Here is a 25,428-nt window from a genome sequence, read left to right on the forward strand (position 1 = left end):
CAGCCAGAGCCCCTTCCAGAAAAGTAACTGTTCACTTGGTGATTGTCAGAAATATGGCAAGAAGTTCTGAGTTTCAAGTTTTCCTGTAACTAATTATGGACAAAAAGAAAGTTTGCTGCTTCTAACATCTTGCTGTAGATTCTAAACTCTACAGCTCGCTGTAGACAGAGTCAAGTAACAGAAATAGTTTTGTCGGTGAGTTCCCCTGGAATCGGGAGTGATGTACTGATGATTATTTAGCTGGAAATTTTCCTTTGTAGGAAATGTCAGTCATAGTGCTGGGGTAAGATGATGTTGGTGCATTACATGGATAGAACATCTGACTTGTGGGGAGCCTAAATGCTCTCCTAGATTTCGTTTCAAAATCCATCAGGCTATTAGCTATCCTGTCTTAGTGATCCAGAATAGAATGGGGGCTATATGACTACTTTAATTTTTTTTTTTTTTAATTGTACAGCAGTAAGAGGTCTTTGGTAGCCATGGGAAATTGTATTGTCAGTGTTGGAGGGAACAGCAGACCTACAGCGTAGACTGTTGAGCCTCATGGGTACAAGTAACTCATAGCTATAGACCTTGGTGGACCAAAAAATACTTGAAACACCAACTTGACAGAGAAAACTTGGCACTGAGCAGCCCAGCTCTCAGCTTAAATCAGTGCAGCTGGACCTTCATTTTTGGGCTACATTAATCTATTTTGTAGTGTTTTACAATTGCTTGTTCTTTTCTGGGCAAGGTAAAATACATGGACAGATTGATGCTTCAGAAAGGCAGAAGAATACACCTTTCCAGAGTTTTGCTTTTACCAGCCTTATTGTTAGAATTGTGATCATGTGAACTTCACAGCTGAGATCAAATGCACCCTTTCCAGTGAATGGATGCTGGCATCGCTGAAAATGGGGTTAAGGTTTTTCTTGATGCTGTGATTTAGATAGCAAGTGTATTATTTCAGGTTGCTGGAGGTTAAAGAAAAAAACCCCACAAACATTATCAAGCCTAGGAAATGGATGTGCAGGCGGGCTGCTACTTCTAAGAAAAGGGAGAAGCAGCAGGTGTGGAAAGATGGAACTCTTAAGCATAATACTGTTACGCAGCTCCATTTGATTATGGCAGATATAAAGGCGTATTTTGTATACTCAGTAGTTAATGTTTTATGGGAGGATTACAGAATTAGACAAGAGTAAAGTTGATAACTTGTTTATTTCCCATCTCACAAATGCATATGTAAACAGTCACACATAAAGGTACACAAGTCTGGGGCAAGTATCACAGGTATTTCATTTGCAAGGGCTGTAGAACAGGGAGCTGCTTTGGTGGCAAAGTTGTGCAAAAGAAAAGCTCACAACGTGCAGAGAAGAGTGGTGTAGTTGCAAGGAGGAAAATGACAGCAGTCTTACGCAAAAAGAACAAGCAGCCTGTATCTTTCCTAAAGCCACCAGTACTGCCAAAGCCATGGGATTTTAGTGATATATCTCGTTGTTAGGGGAACATGTGGGAGACATGGTGAGAAATGAAGTGTGGTGTCCATCCCAAGGCAGGGAAAGCTGTGACTGCTGTGTGGCCTCTCATGAGCCTGAAGCTTTGTGGCTGTGAATATAAAGGCAGGTGAAGTGCTGCTCTTCTTGAGCATGCGCTTGGCAGTCCTCCGATACTCCACCATGATCTGTGCAGCACTCCAGAAGAATGCAGGGGTGCATCCTGGCTTCTGACGTGTCACTTTTTTGACTGCCTTCTAGTACTAGCTCAGCTCTGAGAAGAGTTGCATTTAAAGATTGATTCCCTCCCCTGCACTATCAAACTAAGTGAATATCACTGTACTTCAGTGGGTTAAAATAATCTGAAAACTCTTGAAAGTTTTTCAGTTAATTTCTGTTGATCACCAAAGCTATTACTCTTTAACCCATTACTTACCTGAAGACCTGATCCTACAGCTTTGCTTAGTCTGGAAGCCCTGGGCACAGGGACTTTGTACTGGTAAGCTGATACAGGACATCGTCATTGAGACCTTATGATGGTACCCATGTGGTACCGCTCCCTGTCAACAGCAGTGGTAAGTCCTGCTAGCTTTAGTAAAACTTTGAGTAGCAGCAAGTACAGGCTGAGGCTCCAGCAGTTGAACAAAGTGCGAACAGCTCAGTTCTTAAAGCTTTAGGAGTTGCTGTACCACGTTTGCAGTCCAAACACATGCTGCAATGCCATAGCCCTCGTTAACAGGTACACGGCAAAACCTGTCATGGGAATTGATCTATTTGTTATTTTGATTTAGTACAAAAATGGTTTGTACTAGTTTTGATGTTATCAAAAGTTGAAGCATAGGTATTTTTCTAGTGTATACGCTCACCTTGCCACAGTTATTCCAAACTAGTAGTTCAAAATAGATTTTAAAAAATTTTTTGGTCAGAGCAGAAGCGAAATTATTTAGCAGCCACTGGTTCTCTTCATTTTACTGGTAGCTTCAGCAAATCATTCTTCTGATTTGTTCAAATGTTTTATGTTAAGTCTGTGTCTTACTTGTCCAAATGAAATTGGGGCAGATTTTACTAATTAAGAAATATGGCTGTTTTTCACAACAAGCTTCCTAAACAGATAGCTACAGAAGGGGGGAAACAGATGCAGTCAAAACGCCTGAAAAACCCTAGGCCACCCCTGGATTAAATCTTCTTGTCCTCTACGTAATTCAATGCAGAAGTATTTTTCATACTCATTAGGTAGGTTCTACCCTGAAATCCAAAATGATTGGTACTGTTGAGACTCGCGTCAGGGGCTTGCTTTTTTGTGTGTGAAAATCTTCATTTCTGGGCATATAGAAGGTCCATTTCCAGAGGAGGAGGAGTGGGTACTGAAGTCTCAATGTCTCTTCTTATTCATGCACAGAATGGACTCTTCTTGTGAATCTGGTAAGACTGTGTTGTCCATTAAGCTCAGAAAGCTTGACAAAAGCTGTTCTTGACCTGTTGTTCATATGCCAGAAAACCCCTTTATTATGAGTTTAGGTGATGACCTTGTGACTCTACATAATGTGTACACAACTGCTTCCTGTCCTACACATGCTTTCTCCCTGATAATTTTAATTGACAGTACTATGAGTAACTCTGTTCAAAATCCAGATGCCAGGGTGAAGAGAAGGGAAATTCAGTGGTGGTTAGTCTGTCACCACTGTCTAACACAGGTACATTTTACAATTTAGTCAGTAACTTAGGAGATGACTTTTGAGTGTCTAATCATTTAAAAACAATGGAGGTTACACATTATTTGATACAGTTTGTTCAGGAAATAATGGGTTTTGTGGTTCAAGAATCGGGAAGTAGTGGTGGCTAGAAAACAAAGGATGGCATGTCTCGGTGAAATCCTTTTCAGATTTACCAAGTGGTCTGTTGACATGCTGGTGCATGGGTAGGTATGTTGAGCAAAGTGAGGTTGATTCTTACCTGTTCATAGTGCCACTGCTGTAACTGCTCCTGCTGTGTTATAAGGTTTCCACCTCTTCAGTGTGATCAGCTTTTATCCCTGATTTCAGTCTTGCATAGGGGATCGGATCCTAGCTCCAAATGTTTCTCGCAAGACTAGAATCCCAACTGAAGACGCTTTTTAGGAAGAGTACTGCTATGCAGTCAAGTAGAGAGAAATAAAGAACTTTTCATTGACAGGTACACCGTTTGGCCAGTGAAGTCTGGTTTGGCACTTAGAAGGAGTTCTATAAAAAGTGTCTCTATAAATCATTTCTGTGCACTCGTCAGATGTGAAGTAAGATCTGGAAAAGATAGTAAATAACGTGATAATTCGATGCATCTTTACTGTTCAGAGTATTGCTACACAAGCAATAAATAGTAGCCAATGTTTGTGTGTTTTAGTGGGGGAGGGCAGAAGCATTTTGTATGGCCTGTCACTGCTGCTGCACTTCAGGGTACAGGGCCACTGCCACCCCATTTCATTCAGCAGAATAGCTCCAGATTTATACTGGAGTGACTCCAATGTAGATGTCAAGTTGAGTGTATAAAGCAGCATACAAATTAAAAATGCATCAGAAGCTGCAGCAAGGGAAAGTTTGAACATGTCTAAGAATGTATTTTCAGAATGGGGACAGTGAGGTATTGAACAGGGATCCAAAGAGGTTTTGGGGGAGTCTCCATCCTTGAGCACACAGGGATAGATAGTAACTGGACAAGACCATGAGGAACCTGATGCAGCTTCACATTTGGTCTTGCTTTGAGAGGGGGGTGTGTGTTGTGGGCAGAATTGTCCTCGGGTCCCTTCCAGCCTGGCACCTCCCCCACCCACCACTTACTACAAAGCTGAGAAGCTCAGAAAATGGATCATTTCTATGCCAACAGATTTTTTTCCTGGCCAATTAAAACAAACACGCCATGGATACAGACAGGAGGGTGCAGAGACGTAGGGTAAACACAGACATCACAATTGCCGCGTGTCACCGAGGGTGCTGGCTGCGCCTCACTGTCCCTGTCCTGACTGGGAATGCAGCAACTGTGATTGAGCCCCGTGGATACTGTGGTGTCCCAGGGAGTGCTGCCCTGCGCAGGGAAGTGCAGCAGCAACTCTGGGGCTTCGGATCATGGCTTAGAGTCGGGAAGCAAGAACTGGGACAGTCCCTGAAAGGTGAGAGTGCGCATGGCCATCTGTGTGTCCACGTGTGTGTGCGTGTCTCTGAGCGTGCATCTGTGTCTCTGTGCATGTGTGTGTTTGTATGTCTGTATGGGTCTCTGTAACCACGTTTCTGTGTCTGCATGTGCATCAGTGCATGTGTGTGCGTATGAGCATGTGTGTGTGCGTGTCATTGCGCGAGTGTGTCTGCCTGGCTTTGTGCCTGTGTGTGTGCCTGTACGTCTGTCAGTGTGTGTGTGCATATCAGTGTGCCTGCGTGTCTGTGCATGTGTGAGCAGTCATGTGTCTATGCATCTGTGTATGTGTCTCCATGCCTGTGAGTGTCTGTCTCTGTGTGTGCATGTGTCTGTGTCAGCGTATGCGTGGCTGCACGCGTATTTGTGCACGTCTCTGTGAATGTGTCTCCTTGTGTGTCCATAGCTGCCTACTGCATGTCAGTCTACGTGTTTGAGAGCGTGTGTGTCACTGTGCATGTCTGTGTCATTGTGCAAGTGTGTGTCTGCACGTGTGCGTTTGTGTCTGTGTGCATGTGTCTGCGTGTCAGTGCATGCATCTGCGTGAGTGTGCCCGCGCATGGCTGTGTGTGTGTCTGTGTGCGCATGTCTGCACGTGCACATGTGCTTGTGTGTGCATGTCTGCGTGTGTGTGTCTTGGGGGGGTGGGGTGGATGTGTCTCTGCATGTGCACTCATCTGTGTGTGCGCGCCCTGCGTGTGTGTGTGTGTCTGCGTGTGCATCTGCATGTCTGCGTATCTGTGCGTGTGTTGATGTATCAGTGTGAGTGGATGAGTGTGTCCATATGTGTGTGTGGGTGTGAGTGTCTGGGGTGGGGTGTCTGTTAGTGTGCATGTCTGTGTGTGGGGATGAGTTGGGGCGGGTGGGTGTGCGTTTCTGGCTTTGTATGAGTGAGTGAGTGTGTGTCCATCTGTGAGGGAGCATCCGTCTGAGAGTCTGTATGTGTGTGTGTGTGCACCAGTGAGTGTGAGTGAGAGTGGGTGTGTGTCTGCCTGTGTGAGCATGTGAGTGTAAGTATCACTGCGAGTATGAGTGTGTGTCCGCCTGTGTGAGAGTGAGGGGTACCTGAGTGTGTCTGTGACTGAGAGTGTGAGAGAGTATGGGTGTGTCAGCAAGTGTGTGTATGTGTGTCTGTCTCTGTGAGCAGGAGTGTCCCTGTGAGTATGAGTGTGTCCCCGAGAGTGTGAGATTGTATCTGTCACTGAGCATCCACATCAGTGAATGAGTGTGACTGGGAGTGCGAGTGTCTGCATGAGTGTGAGAGTGTATAAGTGTGAGGGTCTGTGAGTGTGTGTCTGTTAGTGTGAGTGCCCACATGAGTGTGTTTGTATGAGTTTCCATTTGAGTGCGAGTATGAATGAAAGTGTGAGTGTCCGCCTGAGTGTGGGTGTTTAAGTGTGACTCTGAGTGCGAGTCTCTTAAGTGTGTTGGCGTGAACGTGAGTGTGTAAGTGTCCACAACAGTGTGAGTGTCACCGTGTGAGTGTGTGCGCGCGCGTGAGTGTGTCTGCCTGAGTATGAGTGTGTCTCTGTGAGCGTCTGCATGAGTGCGAGTGAGAGTGCAGAAGCGTGAGTGTCGGTGTCTGTGTGAGTGATGGTGTGAGTATGAGTGAGAGTCTGAGTGTGAGTATATGAGTGTGACCATATGAGTGAGAGTGTGAGTATGAGTGTGTGTCCACGTGAGTGTGAGCACTGTCATGAGTGTGTGTGTGTGTGTATGAGTGAACGTGTGAGTGTCTGCCTGGGTGTGAGTATGAATGTGTTTCTGCATGACTGTCCATGTGAGTGGCTGTCCATGTCAGTATATGAGTGTGAGTATTGGCATGAATATGACTGTGCATGTCCGTGTATGAGTGGGAGTGTCCGTGAGATGTGCGACTGTCTGTGAGTGTGAGTCTCTTAAGTGTGGTGGCGTGTGAGCAAGAGTGTATAAGCATGTCTGTCCACAACAGTGTGGGTGTCCTAGTGTGAGTGTCCGAGTATGAGTGAAAGTGTCTGCGCGTGTGTCTGCGTGAGTCTGAGTGTGTGTCAGTATGTGTCCGTGTGAGTGCACTTGTCTGAGTGTGAGAGTCTATAAGCGTGAATGTCTGCGTGTGCGTGAGTATGCGTGTCAGTGTGAGTGTCCGCATGTGAGAGTGTTTTAAGTGTGTGTCTGTGAGTGTGTCCACGTGAGTATGAGTGTCCTGTGAGTATGAGTGTTTGCACATATGTGAGAGTGTGAGTGTGTGTCTGTGTGAGTGTGAGTGAAAGCTTGTCTGCACCTGTGTGTCATTGTGTCCGTGTGAGTGTGTATGTGAGAGTATCTGAGTGTGGCCACATGTGAAAGTGTCCACATGAGAGAGAGAGTGTACGAGTGAGTGTGAGTGACTGTGTGAGTATAAGTGAGAGTCTGAGTGTGAGTGATGGTGTGAGTATCTGGGTGAGTATGAGAGTGTCCATGTGAGTCAATGACCTTGAGTGTGTGCAAGTGTGAGTTACAGTGTGAATGTGAGTGAGTGTGCGTGTGAATGTCAGAGTGTCAGTGGAAGCGTACGAGCGTGACAGTCTGAGTGTCGGAGTGAGTGTCCACGAATGTCCATCTGAGTGACCATGTCAGAGTCTGAGTATGACTGTGTGTGATGATGTGTCAGTGTGAGTGTCTATGTGCTTGTGTGTGAGTATGAGTGTGAGTGTGTGTGTCCATATGAGTGTCTGTGAATGTGTGCGTCCGTGTCCACGAATGACCGTCTGTGAATGTGTGTGTCAGTGTGTCCACATGGGAGCATACTTGTGAGTATAAATGTGAGTGTCTGTGTGAGAGTGAGTGTATGTGTGAGTGTCCGTGTGAGTGTGTGTATGAGTGTCTGTGCGAGTGTGAGTGGTGTGAGTGTCCGAGTGTATGCGTGTGACTGACCACGTAAGTATGAGTGTGAGTGTCCGTGAATGTGTGTCCGAGTGACCATGTGAGTGAGAGTATGAGTGTCTGAGTGAGTGTGAGTTACAGCATGAATGCGAGTGTCCGTGTGAGTGTGAGCATGAATGTGAGTATCCCTGAGTATGAGTGAGTGTTAATGACCCTGGTGAGTGCATGTGTCAGTGGGGAGTGTATGAGTGAATGTGACAGTCTGAGTGTGAGTGTTCGTGTGAGTATGACTGTCTGTGTGAGTGACCATGTGCGTGTGAGTGCGAGCATGAGTTTGAGTGTTGGAGTGTCCATGTGAGTGTGCTCACCTGAATGAGAGTCTGAGTATGCTTGTAAGTGACCGTGTGTGTGTCTGAGTGTGAGTGACAGTGTGTCGGTGTTAGTATGAATGTGAGTGTCTGTGTGTACAGTGTGTCGGTGTTAGTATGAGTGTGAGTGTCTGTGTGTCCGAGTATGAATGTGTGAGTCACAACGTGTGTGTCAGTGTCTGTCTGAGTGTAATTGTGAGTATCAGTGTGAGTGTCAGTGCAAGTGAGAGTGTTTAACTGTATCTGTGAGTGTCCGCATGAGTGTGTCTGTGTGTGTGTCCATGTGAGTATGAGTGTGAGTTACCATGGGAGCGTACAAGTGAGACTGTGAGTGTGTGTGTGTCTGAGTGAGGGAGAGACTGAGTGTGCGCGCGTGTGTCTGTGCACGCATGTGTCTGTGCGTGCACACGTCTGCGTCTGAGTGTGTGAGAGTGTGTCTGTGTCTGAGTGTGTGTCGGAGTGAGTGTGTGTGTCAGAGTGTGTCCGTGTGTGAGACAGAGTGAGAGAGTGTGTGTGTCGGAGTGTGTCTGTGGGAGAGAGAGAGTGAGCGAGTGAGTGTCTCTGAGTCTATGGGTCTGTCTGAGTGTGAGAGTGTGTGTGTCTGAGAGCGTGTCTGTCTCTGTGTGTCTGAGAGTGTGTGTGCATGCGCGTGTGTGTCTGAGAGTGTGTGTGCGTGCGCATGTGTCTCTGAGAGTGTGAGTGTGTGTGTCTGTGAGTGTGCGTGTGTCTGAGAGTGTGAGAGTGTGCGTGTGCCTGAGAGTGTGAGTGTGTGTGTGCCCCTGAGAGTGTGAGAGTGCATGTGTGTGTGTGCCTGAGAGTGTGCGTGTGTGTGTGTGCCTGAGTGTGTGTGTGCCTGAGAGTGTGCGCGTGTGCGTGTGCCTGAGAGTGTGTGTGTGCGCGCGCGTGTGCCTGAGAGTGCGTGAGTGTGTGTGTGCATGTGTGAGAGTGTGCGTGTGTGTGTGTGCCTGAGTGTGTGTGTGTCTGTGTGTGCCTGAGAGTGTGCGAGTGTGCGTGTGTCTGAGAGTCTGAGCGTGTGTGTCTGAGAGTGTGAGTGTGTGTGTGCGTGCCTGAGAGTGCGTGAGTGTGTGCGTCTGAATGTGTGTGCGTGTGTGTGTCTGATAGAGTGTCTGAGAGAGTGAGAGTGTGTGTCTGAGAGTGTGTGTGTGTATCTGAGAGTGTGTGAGTGTGTGCGTGTGTGTGTGCCTCAGAGTGTGAGAGTGTGCGTGTGTGTCTGTGTGTGCCTGAGAGTGTGTGTGGGTGTGTCTGAGAGTGTGAGTGTGTCTGGGTGTGTCTGTGTGTGCCTGTGAGTGTGCGTGTGTGTCTGTGTGTGCCTGAGAGTGTGTGTGCGTGTGTGTCTGAGTGAGAGTGTGCGGGCGTGTGTGCCTGAGAGTGTGAGTGTGTGTGTGCGCATGTGTGTCTGAGAGAGTGTTTGTGTGCGTGTGTCTGAGAGTGTGAGAGTGTGCGTGTGTGCCTGAGAGTGCGTGTGTGCCTGAGAGTGCGAGAGTGAGTGTGTGAGTGTCTGAGAGTGTGTGAGTGTCTGAGAGTGTGAGAGTGAGAGTGTGAGTGTCTGAGAGTGTGTCTGAGAGTGTGCCTGAGAGTGTGAGTGTGCCTGAGAGTGTGAGTGTGCCTGAGAGTGTGAGTGTGTCTGAGAATGAGTGTGAGTGTGTGCGTGTCTGTCTGAGAGTGTGAGTGTAAGTGCGTGTGTGCGTCTGAGAGTGTGAGTGTAAGTGCGTGTGTGCGTCTGAGAGTGTGCGTGTGTCTGAGAGTGTGTGAGTGCGAGTGTGTCTGAGAGTGAGTGTGCGACTGTGTGTCTGAGAGTGTGCGCATGTGTCTGAGAGTGTGCGTGTGTGCCTGAGAGTGTGTCTGAGAGTGTGTGTGTGTCTCTGAGAGTGTGTGTCTGAGAGTGTGCGTGTGAGTGTGCGTGTGTGCCCCTGAGAGTGTGCGACTGTGTGTGTCTGAGTGTGTGTGTGCGTGTGTGTCTGAGAGTGTGGGAGTGTGCATGCGTGTGTGTCTGAGAGTGTGCGTCTGAGTGTGTGTGTGCGTCTGAGAGTGTGCATGCGTGTGTGAGAGTGTGAGTGTGTGTCTGGGTGTGCCTGAGAGTGTGCGTGCCTGAGAGTCTGTGTGTGCGTGTGAGTGCGTGTCTGAGAGTGTGCGTGTCTGAGAGTGTGGGAGTGTGCATGCGTGTGTGTCTGAGAGTGTGCGTCTGAGTGTGTGTGTGCGTCTGAGAGTGTGCATGCGTGTGTGAGAGTGAGAGTGTGCGTGTCTGTGTCTGGGTGTGCCTGAGAGTGTGAGTGTGTCTGGGTGTGCCTGTGTGTCTGAGTGTGTGTGTGTGTGTCGGGGTGTGCCTGAGAGTGTGTGTGTGTGGGGGTGTGCCTGTGTGTCTGAGTGTGTGTGTGCGTCTGTGTGTGTCTGAGAGAGAGTGTGTGTGTGTGTGTGTGTGCAATTGTGTCTGAGAGAGTGAGTGTGTGCGTGCGTGCCTGCCTGAGAGCGTGCGTGCCTGCCTGAGAGTGTGCGTGAGAGTGAGTGTGTCTGAGAGTGAGTGTGTCTGAGAGTGTGTGTCTGAGAGTGTGTGTGCGTGTGTGTCTGAGAGAGTGAGAGTGTGCGGGCGTGTGTGCCTGAGAGTGTGTCTGAGAGTGTGTGTGTGTCTCTGAGAGTGTGTGTCTGAGAGTGTGCGTGTGAGTGTGCGTGTGTGCCCCTGAGAGTGTGAGAGTGTGTGTGTGTCTGAGAGTGTGAGTGTGAGTGCGAGTGTGTCTGAGAGTGTGAGTGCGAATGTGTCTGAGAGTGTGAGTGCGAATGTGTCTGAGAGTGTGTCAGTGCGAGTGTGTCAGTGCGAGTGTGTCAGTGCGAGTGTGTCTGAGAGTGTGTCAGAGTGAGTGTGTCAGAGTGAGTGTGTCAGAGTGAGTGTGTCAGAGTGTGAGAGAGAGTGATTGTGTCTGTGTGTCTGAGTGTCTGAGAGTGTGAGTGTGTGTGTCTGTGTGTGCCTGAGAGTGTGCGTGTGTCTGGGTGTGTGTGTGTGCGATTGTGTCTGAGAGAGTTAGAGTGTGCGTGCGTGTGTGCCTGAGAGTGTGTGTGCGTGTGTGTGTGTGTCTGAGTGCGTGCGTGTCTGAGAGTGTGCATGTGTGTGTCTGAGAGTGTGTGTGTCTGAGTGTGTCTGAGAGTGTGAGTGTGTGCGTGTGTGTCTGAGAGAGTGAGAGTGTGCGTGTGTGTGCCCCTGAGAGTGTGTCTGAGAGTGTGTGTGCGTGTGTGTCTGAGAGAGTGAGAGTGTGCGTGTGTGTGCCCCTGAGAGTGTGTCTGAGAGTGTGAGTGCGAGTGTGTCTGAGAGTGTGAGTGCGAGTGTGTCTGAGAGTGTGAGTGCGAGTGTGCGACTGTGTGTCTGAGAGTGTGCGCATGTGTCTGAGAGTGAGAGAGTGTGCGAGAGAGAGAGTGTCTGAGTGAGTGTGTCAGAGTGTGTGAGAGAGCGTGATTGTGTGTCTGAGAGTGTGTGTGCGTGTGTGTCTGAGAGTGTGAGAGTGTGTCTGAGAGTATGGGAGTGCGTGTGTGCCTGAGAGCGTGCGTGCCTGCCTGAGAGTGTGCGTGAGAGTGCGTGTGTCTGAGAGTGTGCGTGCGTGTGTGTCTGAGAGTGTGGGAGTGTGCATGCGTGTGTGTCTGAGAGTGTGCATCTGTGTGTGTGTGTGCGTCTGAGAGTGTGCGTGCGTGTGTGAGAGTGAGAGTGTGCGTGTGTCTGAGAGAGTGTGCGTGTGTCTGAGAGTGTGTGCGTGTGTCTGAGAGTGTGAGAGTGTGCGTGTGTGTGTGCCTGAGAGTGTGAGTGTGTCTGTGTGTGCCTGAGAGTGTGTGGGTGTGCGTGTGTGTCTAGGTGTGTCTGGGTGTGTGTGTGTGTCTGGCGGGGGGTGTGTGTGTGTGTGCGCGATTGTGTCTGAGAGAGTGAGAGTGTGCGTGCCTGTGTGCCTGAGAGTGTGTGTGTGCCTGAGAGTGTGTGTGTGCCTGAGAGTGTGTGTGTGCGTGTGAGTGCGTGTCTGAGAGTGTGCGTGTCTGAGAGTATGTGAGTGTGCGTGTGTGTCTGAGAGTGTCTGAGTGTGTGCGTGTGTGTCTGAGAGTGTGAGTCTGGGTGTGTGAGTGAGAGTGTGTGTGTGTGCGTGTCTGTCTGAGAGTGAGTGTGAGTGCGTGTGTGTCTGAGAGTGTGTGTGTGAGTGAGTGTGTCTGAGAGTGTGAGAGAGAGTGATTTTGTGTCTGAGTGTGAGTGTGTGTGAGAGTGTGAGTGTGTCTGAGAGTGAGTGTGAGAGTGTGAGTGTGTCTGAGAGTGTGTGTCTGAGAGCGTGCGACTGTGTGTGCGTGTGTGGCTGAGAGTGTGCGAGTGTGTGTGTCTGAGTGTGCGAGTGTGTGTGTCTGAGAGTGTGTGTGACTGTGTGTGTGTCTGAGACTGAGAGAGTGTGTCTGACAGTGTGAGAGAGTGTGTGTCTGAGAGTGTGCGTGTGTGTCTGAGAGTGTGAGTCTGGGTGTGTGAGTGAGAGTGTGTGTGTGTGCGTGTCTGTCTGAGAGTGAGTGTGAGTGCGTGTGTGTCTGAGAGTGTGTGTGTGAGTGAGTGTGTCTGAGAGTGTGAGAGAGAGTGATTTTGTGTCTGAGTGTGAGTGTGTGTGAGAGTGTGAGTGTGTCTGAGAGTGAGTGTGAGAGTGTGAGTGTGTCTGAGAGTGTGTGTCTGAGAGCGTGCGACTGTGTGTGCGTGTGTGGCTGAGAGTGTGCGAGTGTGTGTGTCTGAGTGTGCGAGTGTGTGTGTCTGAGAGTGTGTGTGACTGTGTGTGTGTCTGAGACTGAGAGAGTGTGTCTGACAGTGTGAGAGAGTGTGTGTCTGAGTGTGTGCGTGTGTGTCTGAGAGTGTGAGTCTGGGTGTGTGAGTGAGAGTGTGTGTGTGTGCGTGTCTGTCTGAGAGTGAGTGTGAGTGCGTGTGTGTCTGAGAGTGTGTGTGTGAGTGAGTGTGTCTGAGAGTGTGAGAGAGAGTGATTTTGTGTCTGAGTGTGAGTGTGTGTGAGAGTGTGAGTGTGTCTGAGAGTGAGTGTGAGAGTGTGAGTGTGTCTGAGAGTGTGTGTCTGAGAGCGTGCGACTGTGTGTGCGTGTGTGGCTGAGAGTGTGCGAGTGTGTGTGTCTGAGTGTGCGAGTGTGTGTGTCTGAGAGTGTGTGTGACTGTGTGTGTGTCTGAGACTGAGAGAGTGTGTCTGACAGTGTGAGAGAGTGTGTGTCTGAGAGTGTGCGTGTGTGTGTGTCTGAGAGTGTGCGTGTGTGTGTCTGAGAGTGTGCGACTGTGTGTCTGAGAGTGTGCATGTGAGAGAGAGTGTGAGAGGGAGTCTGTGAGAGTGAGTGTGTCTGAGAGTGTGAGAGAGTGTGATTGTGTGTCTGAGAGTGAGAGTGTGAGAGAGTGTGATTGTGTGTCTGAGAGTGAGAGTGTGCGTGAGAGTGTGTCTGAGAGTGAGAGTGTGTGTGTGTGAGAGTGAGTGTGTGTGAGAGAGTGTGTGTCTGAGAGTGTGCGAGTGTGTGCGACTGTGTGTGTCTGAGTGTGTGTGTCTGAGAGTGTGTGCGACTGTGTCTGAGAGTGTGTGCGAGTGTGTCTGTGATTGTGTGTGAGAGTGTGTCTGAGAGTGTGGGAGTGTGCGTGTGTGTGTGTGTCTGAGAGTGTGGGTGTGTGTGTCTGAGAGTGTGGGTGTGTGTGTCTGAGAGTGTGGGTGTGTGTGTCTGAGAGTGTGGGTGTGAGTGTGTCTGAGAGTGTGGGGGTGTGTCTGAGAGTGTGTGGGGGTGTGTCTGAGAGTTGCGAGTGTGTGTGTGTCTGAGAGTGCGAGTGTGTGTGTGTCTGAGAGTGAGTGAAAGAGTGTGAGTGTGTGAGTGAAAGAGTGTGTGTGTGTATGTGGGAGGGAGTAAGAGTGTGTGAGAGAGTGTGTCTGAGTGAGTGAAAGAGTGAGTGTGTCTGAGAGTGTGAGTGTGTGAATGTGAGTCAGAGAGAGAGTGTGTCTGAGTGAGTGTGTGTGTCTGAGTGAGGGAGAGACTGGGTGAGTGTGAGTAAGAGAGACTGTGGGTGCGGGGGTGTGTGTCTGTGGTGAGTGTCAGTGCATGTGTGTCTGTGTGTGTGCACAGGTGCAAAAGCTTAAGCTTGTTGGTGGGTGAATGTTTATTGTTCCAAAAAAGAAGGGTGTTATGCTCACATTGGTCTACCTGTGGGAACGGGCTGCAGGTAAAGCCCCAGCTTTGCGAAGCACCATTTCTATGTTCACATTAGCTCAGTAAAGTTTTTTGCGTGGTGGTTTTTTTTTTTTTTTTGGTAGGTTTTTTTAGTCACCATTCTGTAGGACTGCATGGACTGCCTCGCTGCTGAGCACAGAGCTGTTTTCCCAGAAGACACATGCGGAACAGGCTGGGCAGATGGGCAGGGCCCAGGAGGAGCAGCTGGGTTCTCTTTCAAGTATGTTTCTTCTTGGTGTTTGCTGTTCCTTTAATTCCGTACTGTTCAAAGTGGGCTTGAGCATCCCCTGCAGCTTTTTCGATGTTTCCTAGACATGTTTTCCGTTTCAGTAACTAGCAAGAATTCAGGTGCTGGTGACTTGCTAACCTTGACCAGTATTCTAAGTGACCAGCGTGTCTCCAGTACGGTCTCTGCTTCACCAGTCTTCCAGCCAAAGGATGGCTTTGCTGAGGGTAACCTTCTTGTAGCACTTCTACTGATTAGTGGGTGGGGGTTTTTTTAAGCTGCAAGAGCAAAATCTTTGACTTAAAGAGAAACACATTCACACAGATAGACACATTGGAGACATACACAGGCTGAGAGTTGCTTTTACAAGTTTCTTTATGAAATTAGATGTTGCCCCTGTTCTGGGGGGAAGATAATAGTGCAAGAATGACTTTGTACATGCTACTGAATTCAGATATCCCTGGATGACCAGCCTTTGGTCAGCTACAGCATCAACAAACACTGGACTTCTGCGCTCTGCAGACAGTGCTCACAGCAATGTCACAAGACCTCCTAAGCTAGGGAACTTGGTCAGTATGGCTTTGATCTCACACTATGGTAAGGCAAATCTTTCCTTTTGCTAAACAAAGTTTAAATTGATTATTTTTGGCCACAGTTTGAAACTTGGGTACTACAAGTGAGGCTCTTAGTGCCAAATTTAGTTGGTTTTGAAGTGGCTTTCCATTTTTTTCCAGGGTGTCAAAAACCTGCAGTAATACTCCCTAAATTGAGGATCTGTGGCAGTTTGCATAACCACTCTGGTTTTAGTCTTTTGTATTTGAACTGTAGACTCTGACTTCTGGGAGCTAGGTTTGCAAATGTTGACCTTTCTTAAAAAAAAATAATAAAACAGACAAAACAGGCATCAAGTTAACAACATCTGACAAGAACAATTACAGACTTAGAAAATACACGGTTCTGATTTTTTACCATAAATAAACACATTACAAACAATGAGCATTTTCATTGGCCAGGAGATATGGCAGAACAATGGAGAGACGAGACTCTAAGGAACTGAGTACAGTATTAATTAGGCACATTTTTCTCTAACTTACGTAACTCAAACCCACTAGAGAGATTCTTGAACTTGACTCATGCTGCAGGTTCATTGGCACAGTTTCACGTACTATGTAGTTCATCAGTGGTGTTGAACTAAAGGAAAGAAAAAGGTCACAGTGCAATACTCACTGTTGTCTGGTCTGAGTGCCTGCAAGGGCTAAACGACTTAGTTAGACATGTGTAGGAGGATCATGTCTTTGAGGAACGGGGGCGTGGGGGTGGGCAGAAAGCAGAAGGGTTTATCCAAGGAAAATGTATCATGTCAGTGGCTCTGAACTGCTGTTCTGAGCATGTCAGGTGTCCCAGCTGCCATCTCCTTGCCAACAGCTGCCAGGCAGCACGAGTGTTCACGGCGGGAAGGAGCGAGTCCAAGCACAGCTGACAAGCAAAATCTTTCCAGATGAAACATGTCAGGCTCCCTGCTGTGAACTCTTCTGGGAAGTTTGCCTCTTGGGCACTGTGCAAGGCTGACTCGACAGGGCTGGCACAAATGCACACATGTGCAAGCACACACGCAGTGTCTCACCTCAGAGCCAGTGCAGTCAGTCGGTCTGCAAAATAAATAGGGAAGGCAGGAGCACCTGTGCCATCCTCTGTAAACAAAGGATTGGAAGAACCTGGGCTCCAGCTCCCAGGACTGATGGATAAAGTGCTTTTTCAGAAGGGGTTCAGGCACAAACACGGGCTGCCCTTATTTCCGGAAGGGCGTCAGCCTGCTGATGTTCTGCCAGAAGTTCGAGGGCTTGCGCTTGGGCTCTGCCAGCATGAAGACTTGCTGCTGAGGGAGCGTGGTAGGCAGGGTGGGATGCTTCTGACGCATCAGAAAGTCATAGTACGGCCTGGTGACAGCTGCGATGAGGAGATGGGGAAGCAGGTTAGTTGAGCACGGCTCCCTTCCCAGTCCCTGTTAAAGCTGCAGGTATGCGAGCTGGGTTTGCCTTAGCATTGCCCTTAGTTTCAGCTCTGCTTTTTAGGATTAGAGGTGATGCTGTGGAAGTCCCAGAAGTGCGCAGCATAACTGACAGGTGTTCTGTCACACAACTGTGGGGCTAAACAGCTGCAGCTTGTCATTAGTGACAAACTTAGCTTGTGCCTTTGGTTGTTCTGGGAGAAGCAGCTGATGTGCATGCGTCTCTTGCCTGTTACAGCCTCCTGCACTGGATTTCTGAGTCCTAACGGCCAGTGCCCAGCCTGCAGGCAGGGCCAGTTTGTGGGGGTCTCCTGTGCTGCTTCGCCCCGAGGGCTTTGCTCTATTAGAGAGCTCTGGCCTCCTACACTTCCTTCTGCGGCCAAATCTTACTTCTGACTTATACTGAAATTTATCCAAGCTGTCTTACAGGTGAGTTGGCTGGGATTTACCTGCTGGCTGGTACCACCAAGGGAAGCAGTTGCCTTTCTGTGGGTCCAGCGGAAAACAAGTGACATCTCTTCCTCTGGATATTAAGGGAGTGGTGGCGTCACAAAATGGGGTAGCAGGAATCTTCAGCTGACAGTGCTGCAGGCACAGCAACCTTCCTTTCTGTTGCTTGACTTCACGCTCCCCTGGCTGCTGCTAAATCTTCCTTGTCTCTCAAAGGTTTAACAGACAGCTCTGTCAACGAGTGTGGTACCTGCCCATGGAATTCTGCCAGAATCACAGGTTTCAAAGCATTTTCCACAGGCACAACTGCCCAGGCACAAATAGTCCTGCTGCAGTGACTTCTATGAGCCTCTTTGCATCACCAGGATTACTACAGAACTTAACCTTGGTTTTTTGCACAGGGAATGCCATACGCCTCGGAGAGCCTGGCTTCTAGGGTGAGGCTGTGAACTAGCCTTTGAATGGAAGCTGCCAGCTTGTGGTTTCTGGCACAGTGCTCAATGATACGGCACAAAGCAGCTCTCCTGCCGTTAGGAACAGTTTCCTGACTCCAGCCATCTGAATCTAACAAGAACTACACTGCGGATTGTCACATAAGAGCTCGCCATCTGGCTGCCTCAAGAGTTTGTTAATGCCACTTCATTGAAACTATTCCCACATAGTAAATGTAGAACCACCCTTCCACCCTGTATATGTTCAGGTGTGACTCACCCTTCGGCTTCCCGGTGTGGTGTTGCTTGCTGGCGTTCAGCATGGCTTGTTTCTTCTGCACCTCTGTGATCGAAAAACCTTGAAGATAAAATAGAATCTGTATGTCAGCAGCAGGTCCTCATTTTGTATCTCATGGGAAATACGGGTCAGAAAATGCCTGAGGTGAGAGGTCACAAGCTGAAATTACTCCCAAAGGTGAAGGGGCACATACTGCTGCCCCCAGCCTGTGCTGCGCTGCACAGCTCTGCCCTTCCCTTCACACAAGGTTTACTATCAGCCCTCGCCCCCCGCACTCTGCTGGGTGAAAAAGCCAGACCAGCCATGGTTCAAATGTCATTAGATCACAAGTCTGAATTAGGCAGCATTTGGACAAAGCAATGAAAACTTTCTCTCACAAGAACCCTTGACTGAATGTGTTTTTGCATAGATATTGCTAAGTTGGGCATTCACAATATACTGTAAAATAATGAAGCTGTATATAATGTATTGACTATTTGGTCAGCGCTGCCTGAACTCATTAAAGCTACATCGGCTTCCCTGAGAACATACTGCAGTGTGTGGAATGGGTGGGGGTTTTTTTGGTTTGGCGGGGTTTTTTTGGTTTGGCTGGGTTTTTGGGTGTTTCCGCCCCCAATTGCACAGCTTAATTCAGAATGTGCAGTTCAGCAGCCCAGAGCTGGACTGGCTTCTTCCCTTCCACTCTTACACATTGGCTGGTAGCTAAAAAAAAAAACGAAACACCAAACACACAGAAAACAATGCCTCCCAGCATTATTCTATGCATACCTGTCTCTTGGTCAAGCTGAACCTGTCTCCTTTCATTCTCAAATGCCTTCAGCCAGCGCTGTTTCTGCTCAGGCTTTTTTGCACAGAATAAGTGGACTTCCTCAGTGTCTCGGCAGTGCAACTTAAATGCATTTTTCACACTGATATTGAAGTCCTTGTCCTTCCCATCTTCTACATCCAGTATTTCCATATCATCCATGTTGATCCGACTCTTATAATACAAGATGTCCCGACGCAGAAGGTCCTGTAAGAGAGAACACACAGACATTACTGTTTCCTGTCCCTTTCTTAAACATTCACTTTCTTTCATATGCTGGAGGGCAAACTCCTGCTGACACCACTGGCACTGAGAGGAATTGCATGGTTTCTTCTAGTGGTGGGTCAGCAGAGGCTGGTGTCTGCCACTGTGGGATATCAGCTGCCCTGAATGAGAGGCAAGCCTGTGGTATCGCACATGATCCCAAATCCTCATTAACCCAGTGTCAGAAAATAGTATTTGAAATCTACAGTCCCAGTTAGAAAGGCAAAAACCTCCTAATTAGCTTTTGTTTTTTGTGTTGACAATGAAAAATAAATTTGAGAGCAGTGATGAAACAGTGAGGGTCTCAGGGCTAAGTTAGGTGGAGCTACCTGTATGCCACAGATTATGCAAAAAAAATTCCAATGGAAGATACCTTTCATTTGCCCTACAAAGGAAGATTTATTTTATTACTTAGGTCATGAAAAATAGCATGGCCTGTACTTACAAACTTATAGAATATGTTAATATGTTCTTATTGACCGTCAAGGTTCACAGCTCTTCATCAAAGCTGCAGTTACCTTCTGAATACGATATTATTCTCACATGGAAGTGCAGTTGAAAGAAAACATTTAAAAGAAAATGGGTGACAATGCTTCTACTTGAGTTGTGTAGAATAAACCCATACACTAACCCGAGAAGCAGCGCGATGCTTTCCTCTCTTGCTATAAGAACAAGGTCAGTAGTTAGTTCCTGTAGTTATTGCTGTGGTCAGGTGCACAGAGCACACCAGACCGTCTGAGGAAAGACAGCAACAAACACACATTAAAAAAAAAATCTCTGTGGCAGAAGCACATGAGATGCCAATAGGTACTAAGGAAACAAAGGGGCAGCAAGGGAGTTTACTCAAATTCTTTAGCATTATAATAGAGAGCATTTGCGCCTGGCTAGCAAGGTTACCTTCTTGCAGCAGACCAGCTGGTGATCGAAGAGGAAGAACATCCTCTGTTGGCTCTTGGCTTGAGGGTGGGAGATTTTTGTTAATTCCCCGGAATAGATGAGTTCGGAGCTTCTGACTAGGACATCTTCACCCTGAGAACAGCACAAAGAACAGGTTGGTCTCAGCCATCTGAAAGCAGGGGAGAAGAAATAAGGCTGTAGTCTCGCAGGAGAACCTCGGCTTGGCTGAGGGATCTGTGGGGCCTGAATTCCTGCTGGCAAAACTCTCCTCTGGGAATGAGCAGGAGCCTTTGTGCTGGAGGACAGTCCTTGTCACATCAGGGACACACTGTGCCCTTGGCACTCCGGGAATGGGAACTGAATTTGATAAGAACAACAGTGTGTTAAATGAAAAAAAATCTCCTTTTCCAGGGAGTCTGCTCAGGAGAGCTCATCCATCCCTGACATTAGAGGAGGCACATAAGCAGAGAGCTGAGAATTTAGCCTGACATCTTCGGGGAGGGAGACAGTCTGGTTTTATGAGTCTAGGATTTAGAAAATTAGTAGTTTTCTTTCTTTTATTTAGCTTTTTTTTTTTTTAATTGAGTCTACAGGGCACCTTGCCGTCCTTTGTCACTATATCAGAGCTTGCCTTTCTGCAAGAATAACGTGGCTCATTAAACATTAAGGAGTAATTCTGACCATCTTGAGAGTTTGAAATCACTCAAGATAAAATGGGGGCCAAAAGGAAAATAATAGAATTTTACTAACCTACGTGTGAATTTTACTCTGCAAGGAAAATGGGGAGCAAAAATCCCACGGAACATGCAAAGGCAGCTGGTCTAGCTGAGTTAGATGCTAGACCTTTTCAGTTGTACTAAAAGATCCACGTCTATTTAAACAAACAGAAAAAGAACCACTCAAAGAGGGGCAGCAGAACTGAGGCAGGACTAGATACTAATCCTTATGAAGACCTTGCTGCAGGTAGAAGCTGGAGGGGGAGAAGAGCAACCCAGAACATTCAGTTTATGGGGAGCTAACTCTCTTACCTCCCAGTCTTCTATTGAACTCTGCCACTGAGCGATCTTGTCAATGTTCTCCAGCCGCCGCTTCCTCTCATTGATGAGCTGAGCAACGTTCTTCATGGCATTTAAGGCAGCTTCGACATCTTTAAAATCCCTACGGTAGAGCAGAGATGTTAGGCATGGCGAAATGACACGTGCTTGTACCTGCACTGCAAGGAGTGCAGTCTAGTGTGGTTTAGCACTGGAGAGCAGAAAATAAGAGTTCCACTCGCAGTTCTACCCCAGCTGTTTTAGACTGGAAGCGAGAGGTACGTGTTTCTGTGGGCAGCCTTTCAGACGTGTGCTGGTTTAGAGGCACCAGATTACAGCTTTGTAACAAATCCAGGCCCAATTTCTGGAAGGCGGGGGGGTAAGCAGCCAAATTCAACCACAGAAGTGTAAATACAAGTTGCTGGAAGAATCTCCACGGCTTCTCAAACCTTATTTCATTTCCACATTATACAATACATTAATAGTGGCACCGTTTTTGTACAGGGACTGATTCTGTCATGCACAGATAAGGCAGCTCAGCAATAACTGGCTTCATTTCAAACAGGAGCCAATGGTTTATCTGGACGGGTAGGACAGAAGCTGATCCGCCCTCCCCCACGCACCATCTGCTGTCAACAGCTACTTCTGCCGAGTTTCGTGTAGCTGGGAAGGAGCTGTTCTGCACAACTTGTCTAACACAATTTTCAAAACATCTGTGTACTGTGTTAAAGAGCTTTCTGTTAAGAGGGCAGCTTGAGAACAACATGCTTATAGATTTAATAAGACATGCTCAAAACCATCCTGAGAAATACCAGTGCTGTAATGAGGAAGGTACAATTAAGTCAAGCCACAACGGACCAATATCAACACTTTCCTTTAATACAGATTTTTTTCCTGTTTTATTTCTGTAGCTAATTATTTCAAATGCTTGATTAAGTGGCAGTTATTTGAGACAAGGGCAGTGCCTTCACCCTGAAATGGAGCAATGAATTTGGCGGTTTTGAGCTACTGTTGAAGAGGCAGCAAGTGTGCATGGCTTGACTGCTGTGGGGCACAACATGGACATTTTTGAGTATATTCAACCAGTGCTTTTGGAGGCAAAGTTTTTCAACACTACCACAAGAAACACTTAACTCCAAAGTATGTATGTGCTAGTATCACAGATATGTGGGGCAAATAAAACAGAAAACTACCATTGTAAGGCAGACCTTGCAACTCCAGATCTGTAACAGACAGGAAAGCCCAATACTACTGTAATGGAAAATGATGTATTTGATAGAAAAATACCTTTTTTTTTCCTGGTTTCTACAAAGTAATACAGAAGAACTGTGGTATGGGCTGCTCTTGGCAAGCTGCCCTCAATACACGATTCTGCATTAGTCCATCTCCACGAGGTCAGTCTCGCTCCTTCCCTCCCCACCATGCTGACCTACCTGTGTTGGGGGTTGGTGTATTTGAGCAGTTCAGCCAGTTGCAGTGGATATTTGCAGATTTTCTGCACAGGAGTCAGCAGAAACCCATCCAGAGAGATGTCGATCATCTTCTGCAGCAGGCGGCAGGCTTCGAAGAAGTAGACGTACTTGTTGACTTTGGTGAGGCGGGAGAGCTCCATGCAGGCGTTGGGGTGGTTGTTGCAGTATTCCGAATATATCTGAAACTCTGTTTGCTGCAAGGGAAATGAAGGGGTTTACTGTCCGTGTTCTTTAGGGTGATGGCCTGGCTCCAACTGCTCTGTGTGAGTTCCCTGGGTAGGTACCGCTCCTGTGTCTCATGGGGCTGTCTGGTAATTTCTATCCTCCACAGACTTTGAAGCCGGGAGACCTACGGCTGGGGATGGGCAGCCTATTTTACACGTTACAGCACGTGCAGCTTATCTGAGAGAACGAGACGTTTCCACATATTCTGGCCTGTGCTCAGCTGAATGTTTTTCATGACTGGGTCAGCAGTTGCTGATCCTGCACTGACCTCAAAATGCCATAGCTGTAAACTCAGGTCCAGCTCGAGGCTTTGGAATCTTCCTGCATTTTTGCCTAAAGTAGTGTGGTCTGGCAGGGAGTATAGTGCTCGGGAGCTGAGACACTTTGAAAATGTTCTTTCTACAACCACAAGAACTAGAGGATGTTTGGTTGGGAGGTGGGTAGGGGTTGAACAGGGGGGTGGTGCCGGTGGTGTTTAATTTGGTGGGGTGGGTTTTTTTAAACAAAGCTTCAGTTCTGTCAAATCACTTTCTATTTCCTCTGACTTAATCCACACTCAGCCACCACTTTCGCATGAAGTCAAATTTACTTACATATTCCAAGAAGCATGAGCCGACCTCACTCAAATGTGGGTGGTCTTTGTTGAATTTCTTCTCTAGTGCTTTAACAAATTTCTTCTGGCACCTGTAGATGTCCTCAATATTCCCAAAGATTGTCTTCAGCTGCTCTTCTGTAAACATGTCAGCTCTTTTGCGGCACTGCTTAATGTAACCCTAGGAGGAAATCAAATTGTAAAGTGTCCCTGGGCATGTGCTCTGTGGCCTTCGGTTATCAACAGAAAACCCCAGGGACTGTAGTCAGTTGTACACCAGGTTCCTGTATCCCCTTCCTGCAGAGGTGTATCCATGTTTTAGCTGTTATTTTCTCTAATACCACCCAAAACACTGTAGAAATAGAAACCAAGCCACAGTTACATCGCTGCCTTAAACGATACTGTAATCCACACCCAAAGGAGTCCCAGAGCTGCTTTCTCTCCTGGTAAAGACACCTTTATCTTTCTGCAGGCTATGGGGTGTTGTGACCCCAGCACCGATCCACTGATAGATTTAGGCCAATTAAATCCAGTTGGGGATCTGGTTTGGATGCTCGTGTTAGGAAGTACCTGGCTGACTTGAGGCAGAACGGGGGCACAAAGGACATGGGGCGAGACACTACAGGAGAAAAGGCTTGTTTGATAAGAGTATGCTGCTTTGCCCCAGCTGGCTCTCCTGGAAGGCACTACATTTTTGTGTCCTTTCAGTGAAGAACTGTGTTCCTGCAAAACTTATAAATTACCTTCATTTAACCCAGTGCATATGACGGCGTGTCTCTTCTGGAAGAGGTGTCGCAATATTCAGCATATTTGCAAGTGAAAGACCTAATTGGCTGAACATCCCCCAGTTGTTTAGATCTGAGCATTGACTTGCCTGAAGGCTGGAGTTGCTGATTATATTACCTCAGAACATATATTAAAGAGGACAGCAATGCTAGACATTTACTTTCCTGTGGCTTGGGAAATCCAATTAATTTCATTTAATCAGAGCCCAAGTGGGTGCTCCAAATACAGAGGCATTTGGGATATTGCTGTAATGAATAGTCTTCCGCTTCCTAAGCATGTAACACCATTTAGCAGAGCAGGCTCTGATGAAAATACAGTTTCACTTTCCAAAAAGCTACCTGCTTAGGGTGGCTCTCTGGGCAAGAATGAGACATACTTTATTATCCTTCAGACAAGTTCTTACATTCGCTTCCCACTTTATCTTGTTACCTCACAAATGTCCTTCAGATGCTTGATGTAGTCTCTCTCTGTGCTTATGATCTCATTGATGACGTTGGTCCTCATTTGATCTTTTGTGGTCTGCCCCATCCCAAAGCGGCGGCTGGAGTCGTCCTCTTTGCCACCTTCTACCTTCAGGGGATAATCTTCCATGGGTTCATCCTGGTTTACTCGGAGCTGTGCCAGACACACAAGATGTTCACCATTTGTATTGCTAACTAAACACAACTCTTCCAAGGAAGAGAAGTACGGGACAGTTGACTGAATGGCATACAAAGCCTGAGCTAGGACACGGAGTGAAGAGGGCTGCTATGTGTGTATTACTTGTAAACGTATTTTCCCTGTGGGGAAGCTAAGGCCAAACACTCAGTTTTGGGAGGGTACTTTCAAGCCACATGACAGCTGCTCCTACTGTGTGACATGGGTGGTTATAAGCAGACATCTATTGTGGACAGAAGTCATAGGAACGATACAGAGTCCTCCAGGAAGAATACATATAAAATCAGTACAGGGAATGGTTCCTCAAGTGAAATCTGCTTATATACCTGTGAGGGGGCACTTAAGGAGAGAGGGGAAAGCCAGTAAATAGTTACTTCTTTGTACAGCTTCATTGTTGTTCTCATATCATAAATAACAGGTGACCTCTCAGTATCTCTTTCCTCAAGATTATTTAAAGGGAGTTTATTGTTAATATAAAAGCAGATACAGATGCCAGCGGGCACATAATGTGGTAAGGAATGGTATTACTTTACAGGGCTGTGTGTGAAACTCGTGGTTCCTTCACAGTGCCCATCAGATGGCAGCACAGCATGAGCAGAGAAAAACACCAGCGTTCTGTAGGCACACCGTCCTACAGAGTCTGTATTGTCAAGAGCAGCAAAGTACCTTAGTAGCAGACAATTATTGTGCATTTCACGTATGAGAATTGTTTTATGTAGTAGTATTGCAGCTCTTAGAGTGCCCACGTGAATATTTTGTACACAACTCAGCACAGAGAAGTGAAAAACACTGGAGTAGGAACATGCATAACTACAGGCATTTTTAGTGCAATGACACAAAACTGCTTTAAGCTTTTAGTGTAGTTTCTTCTAGGCAGGATTACTTACCACTTGATACACATATATTTCCATACAAAAAATAGGGCATACCCAGCCCTTATCAACATAGGCATAGATTACATTTACTCCCTGTTTACAGGTGGTGGAGCCCTCAAGATGTGCAATCCTGATTTTCCTTCAACGTGAGCAGAACAACATTGGACAGTCTTAAACTCAGACCTTGGCCTGAAACTTGTGTGTAGTAACTGAAAGACCTGTGGATTTATCCAAGTCCCCAGACACACCAGCCTTCCCGCACTAAGCCTGAGACCCAGGGATAATTGGCAGGAAATCTTCACTCAGATGCTTGAATAAGTGCTGTAATTACTCTGCATCCCTAATA

At 47.4% G+C, this 25,428-nt stretch overlaps 1 protein-coding gene across 1 annotated transcript in view; it reads right to left on the reverse strand.

Annotated features, from left to right (window-relative positions):
* Window positions 1-1,249: 1,249 nt before the first annotated feature.
* The window catches only part of ARHGEF4 (Rho guanine nucleotide exchange factor 4), a 225,812-nt gene continuing 201,633 nt past the window's right edge, over window positions 1,250-25,428 (reverse strand). Inside the window, exons 8-16 of the mRNA XM_065639832.1 lie at window positions 23,980-24,165; window positions 22,766-22,945; window positions 21,909-22,141; window positions 20,470-20,599; window positions 19,442-19,573; window positions 18,244-18,487; window positions 17,458-17,535; window positions 14,036-16,235; window positions 1,250-3,748 (exon numbers count right to left, since the gene is read on the reverse strand). Of these exons, the coding sequence (XP_065495904.1) occupies window positions 16,078-16,235; window positions 17,458-17,535; window positions 18,244-18,487; window positions 19,442-19,573; window positions 20,470-20,599; window positions 21,909-22,141; window positions 22,766-22,945; window positions 23,980-24,165 (1,341 nt within the window). The 3' untranslated portion in view covers window positions 1,250-3,748; window positions 14,036-16,077. The remainder of the gene's footprint in view (window positions 3,749-14,035; window positions 16,236-17,457; window positions 17,536-18,243; window positions 18,488-19,441; window positions 19,574-20,469; window positions 20,600-21,908; window positions 22,142-22,765; window positions 22,946-23,979; window positions 24,166-25,428) is intronic.

Source organism: Caloenas nicobarica, chromosome 8 (genome assembly GCF_036013445.1).
Source record: "Caloenas nicobarica isolate bCalNic1 chromosome 8, bCalNic1.hap1, whole genome shotgun sequence".
Classification (NCBI taxonomy): Eukaryota; Metazoa; Chordata; class Aves; order Columbiformes; family Columbidae; genus Caloenas; species Caloenas nicobarica.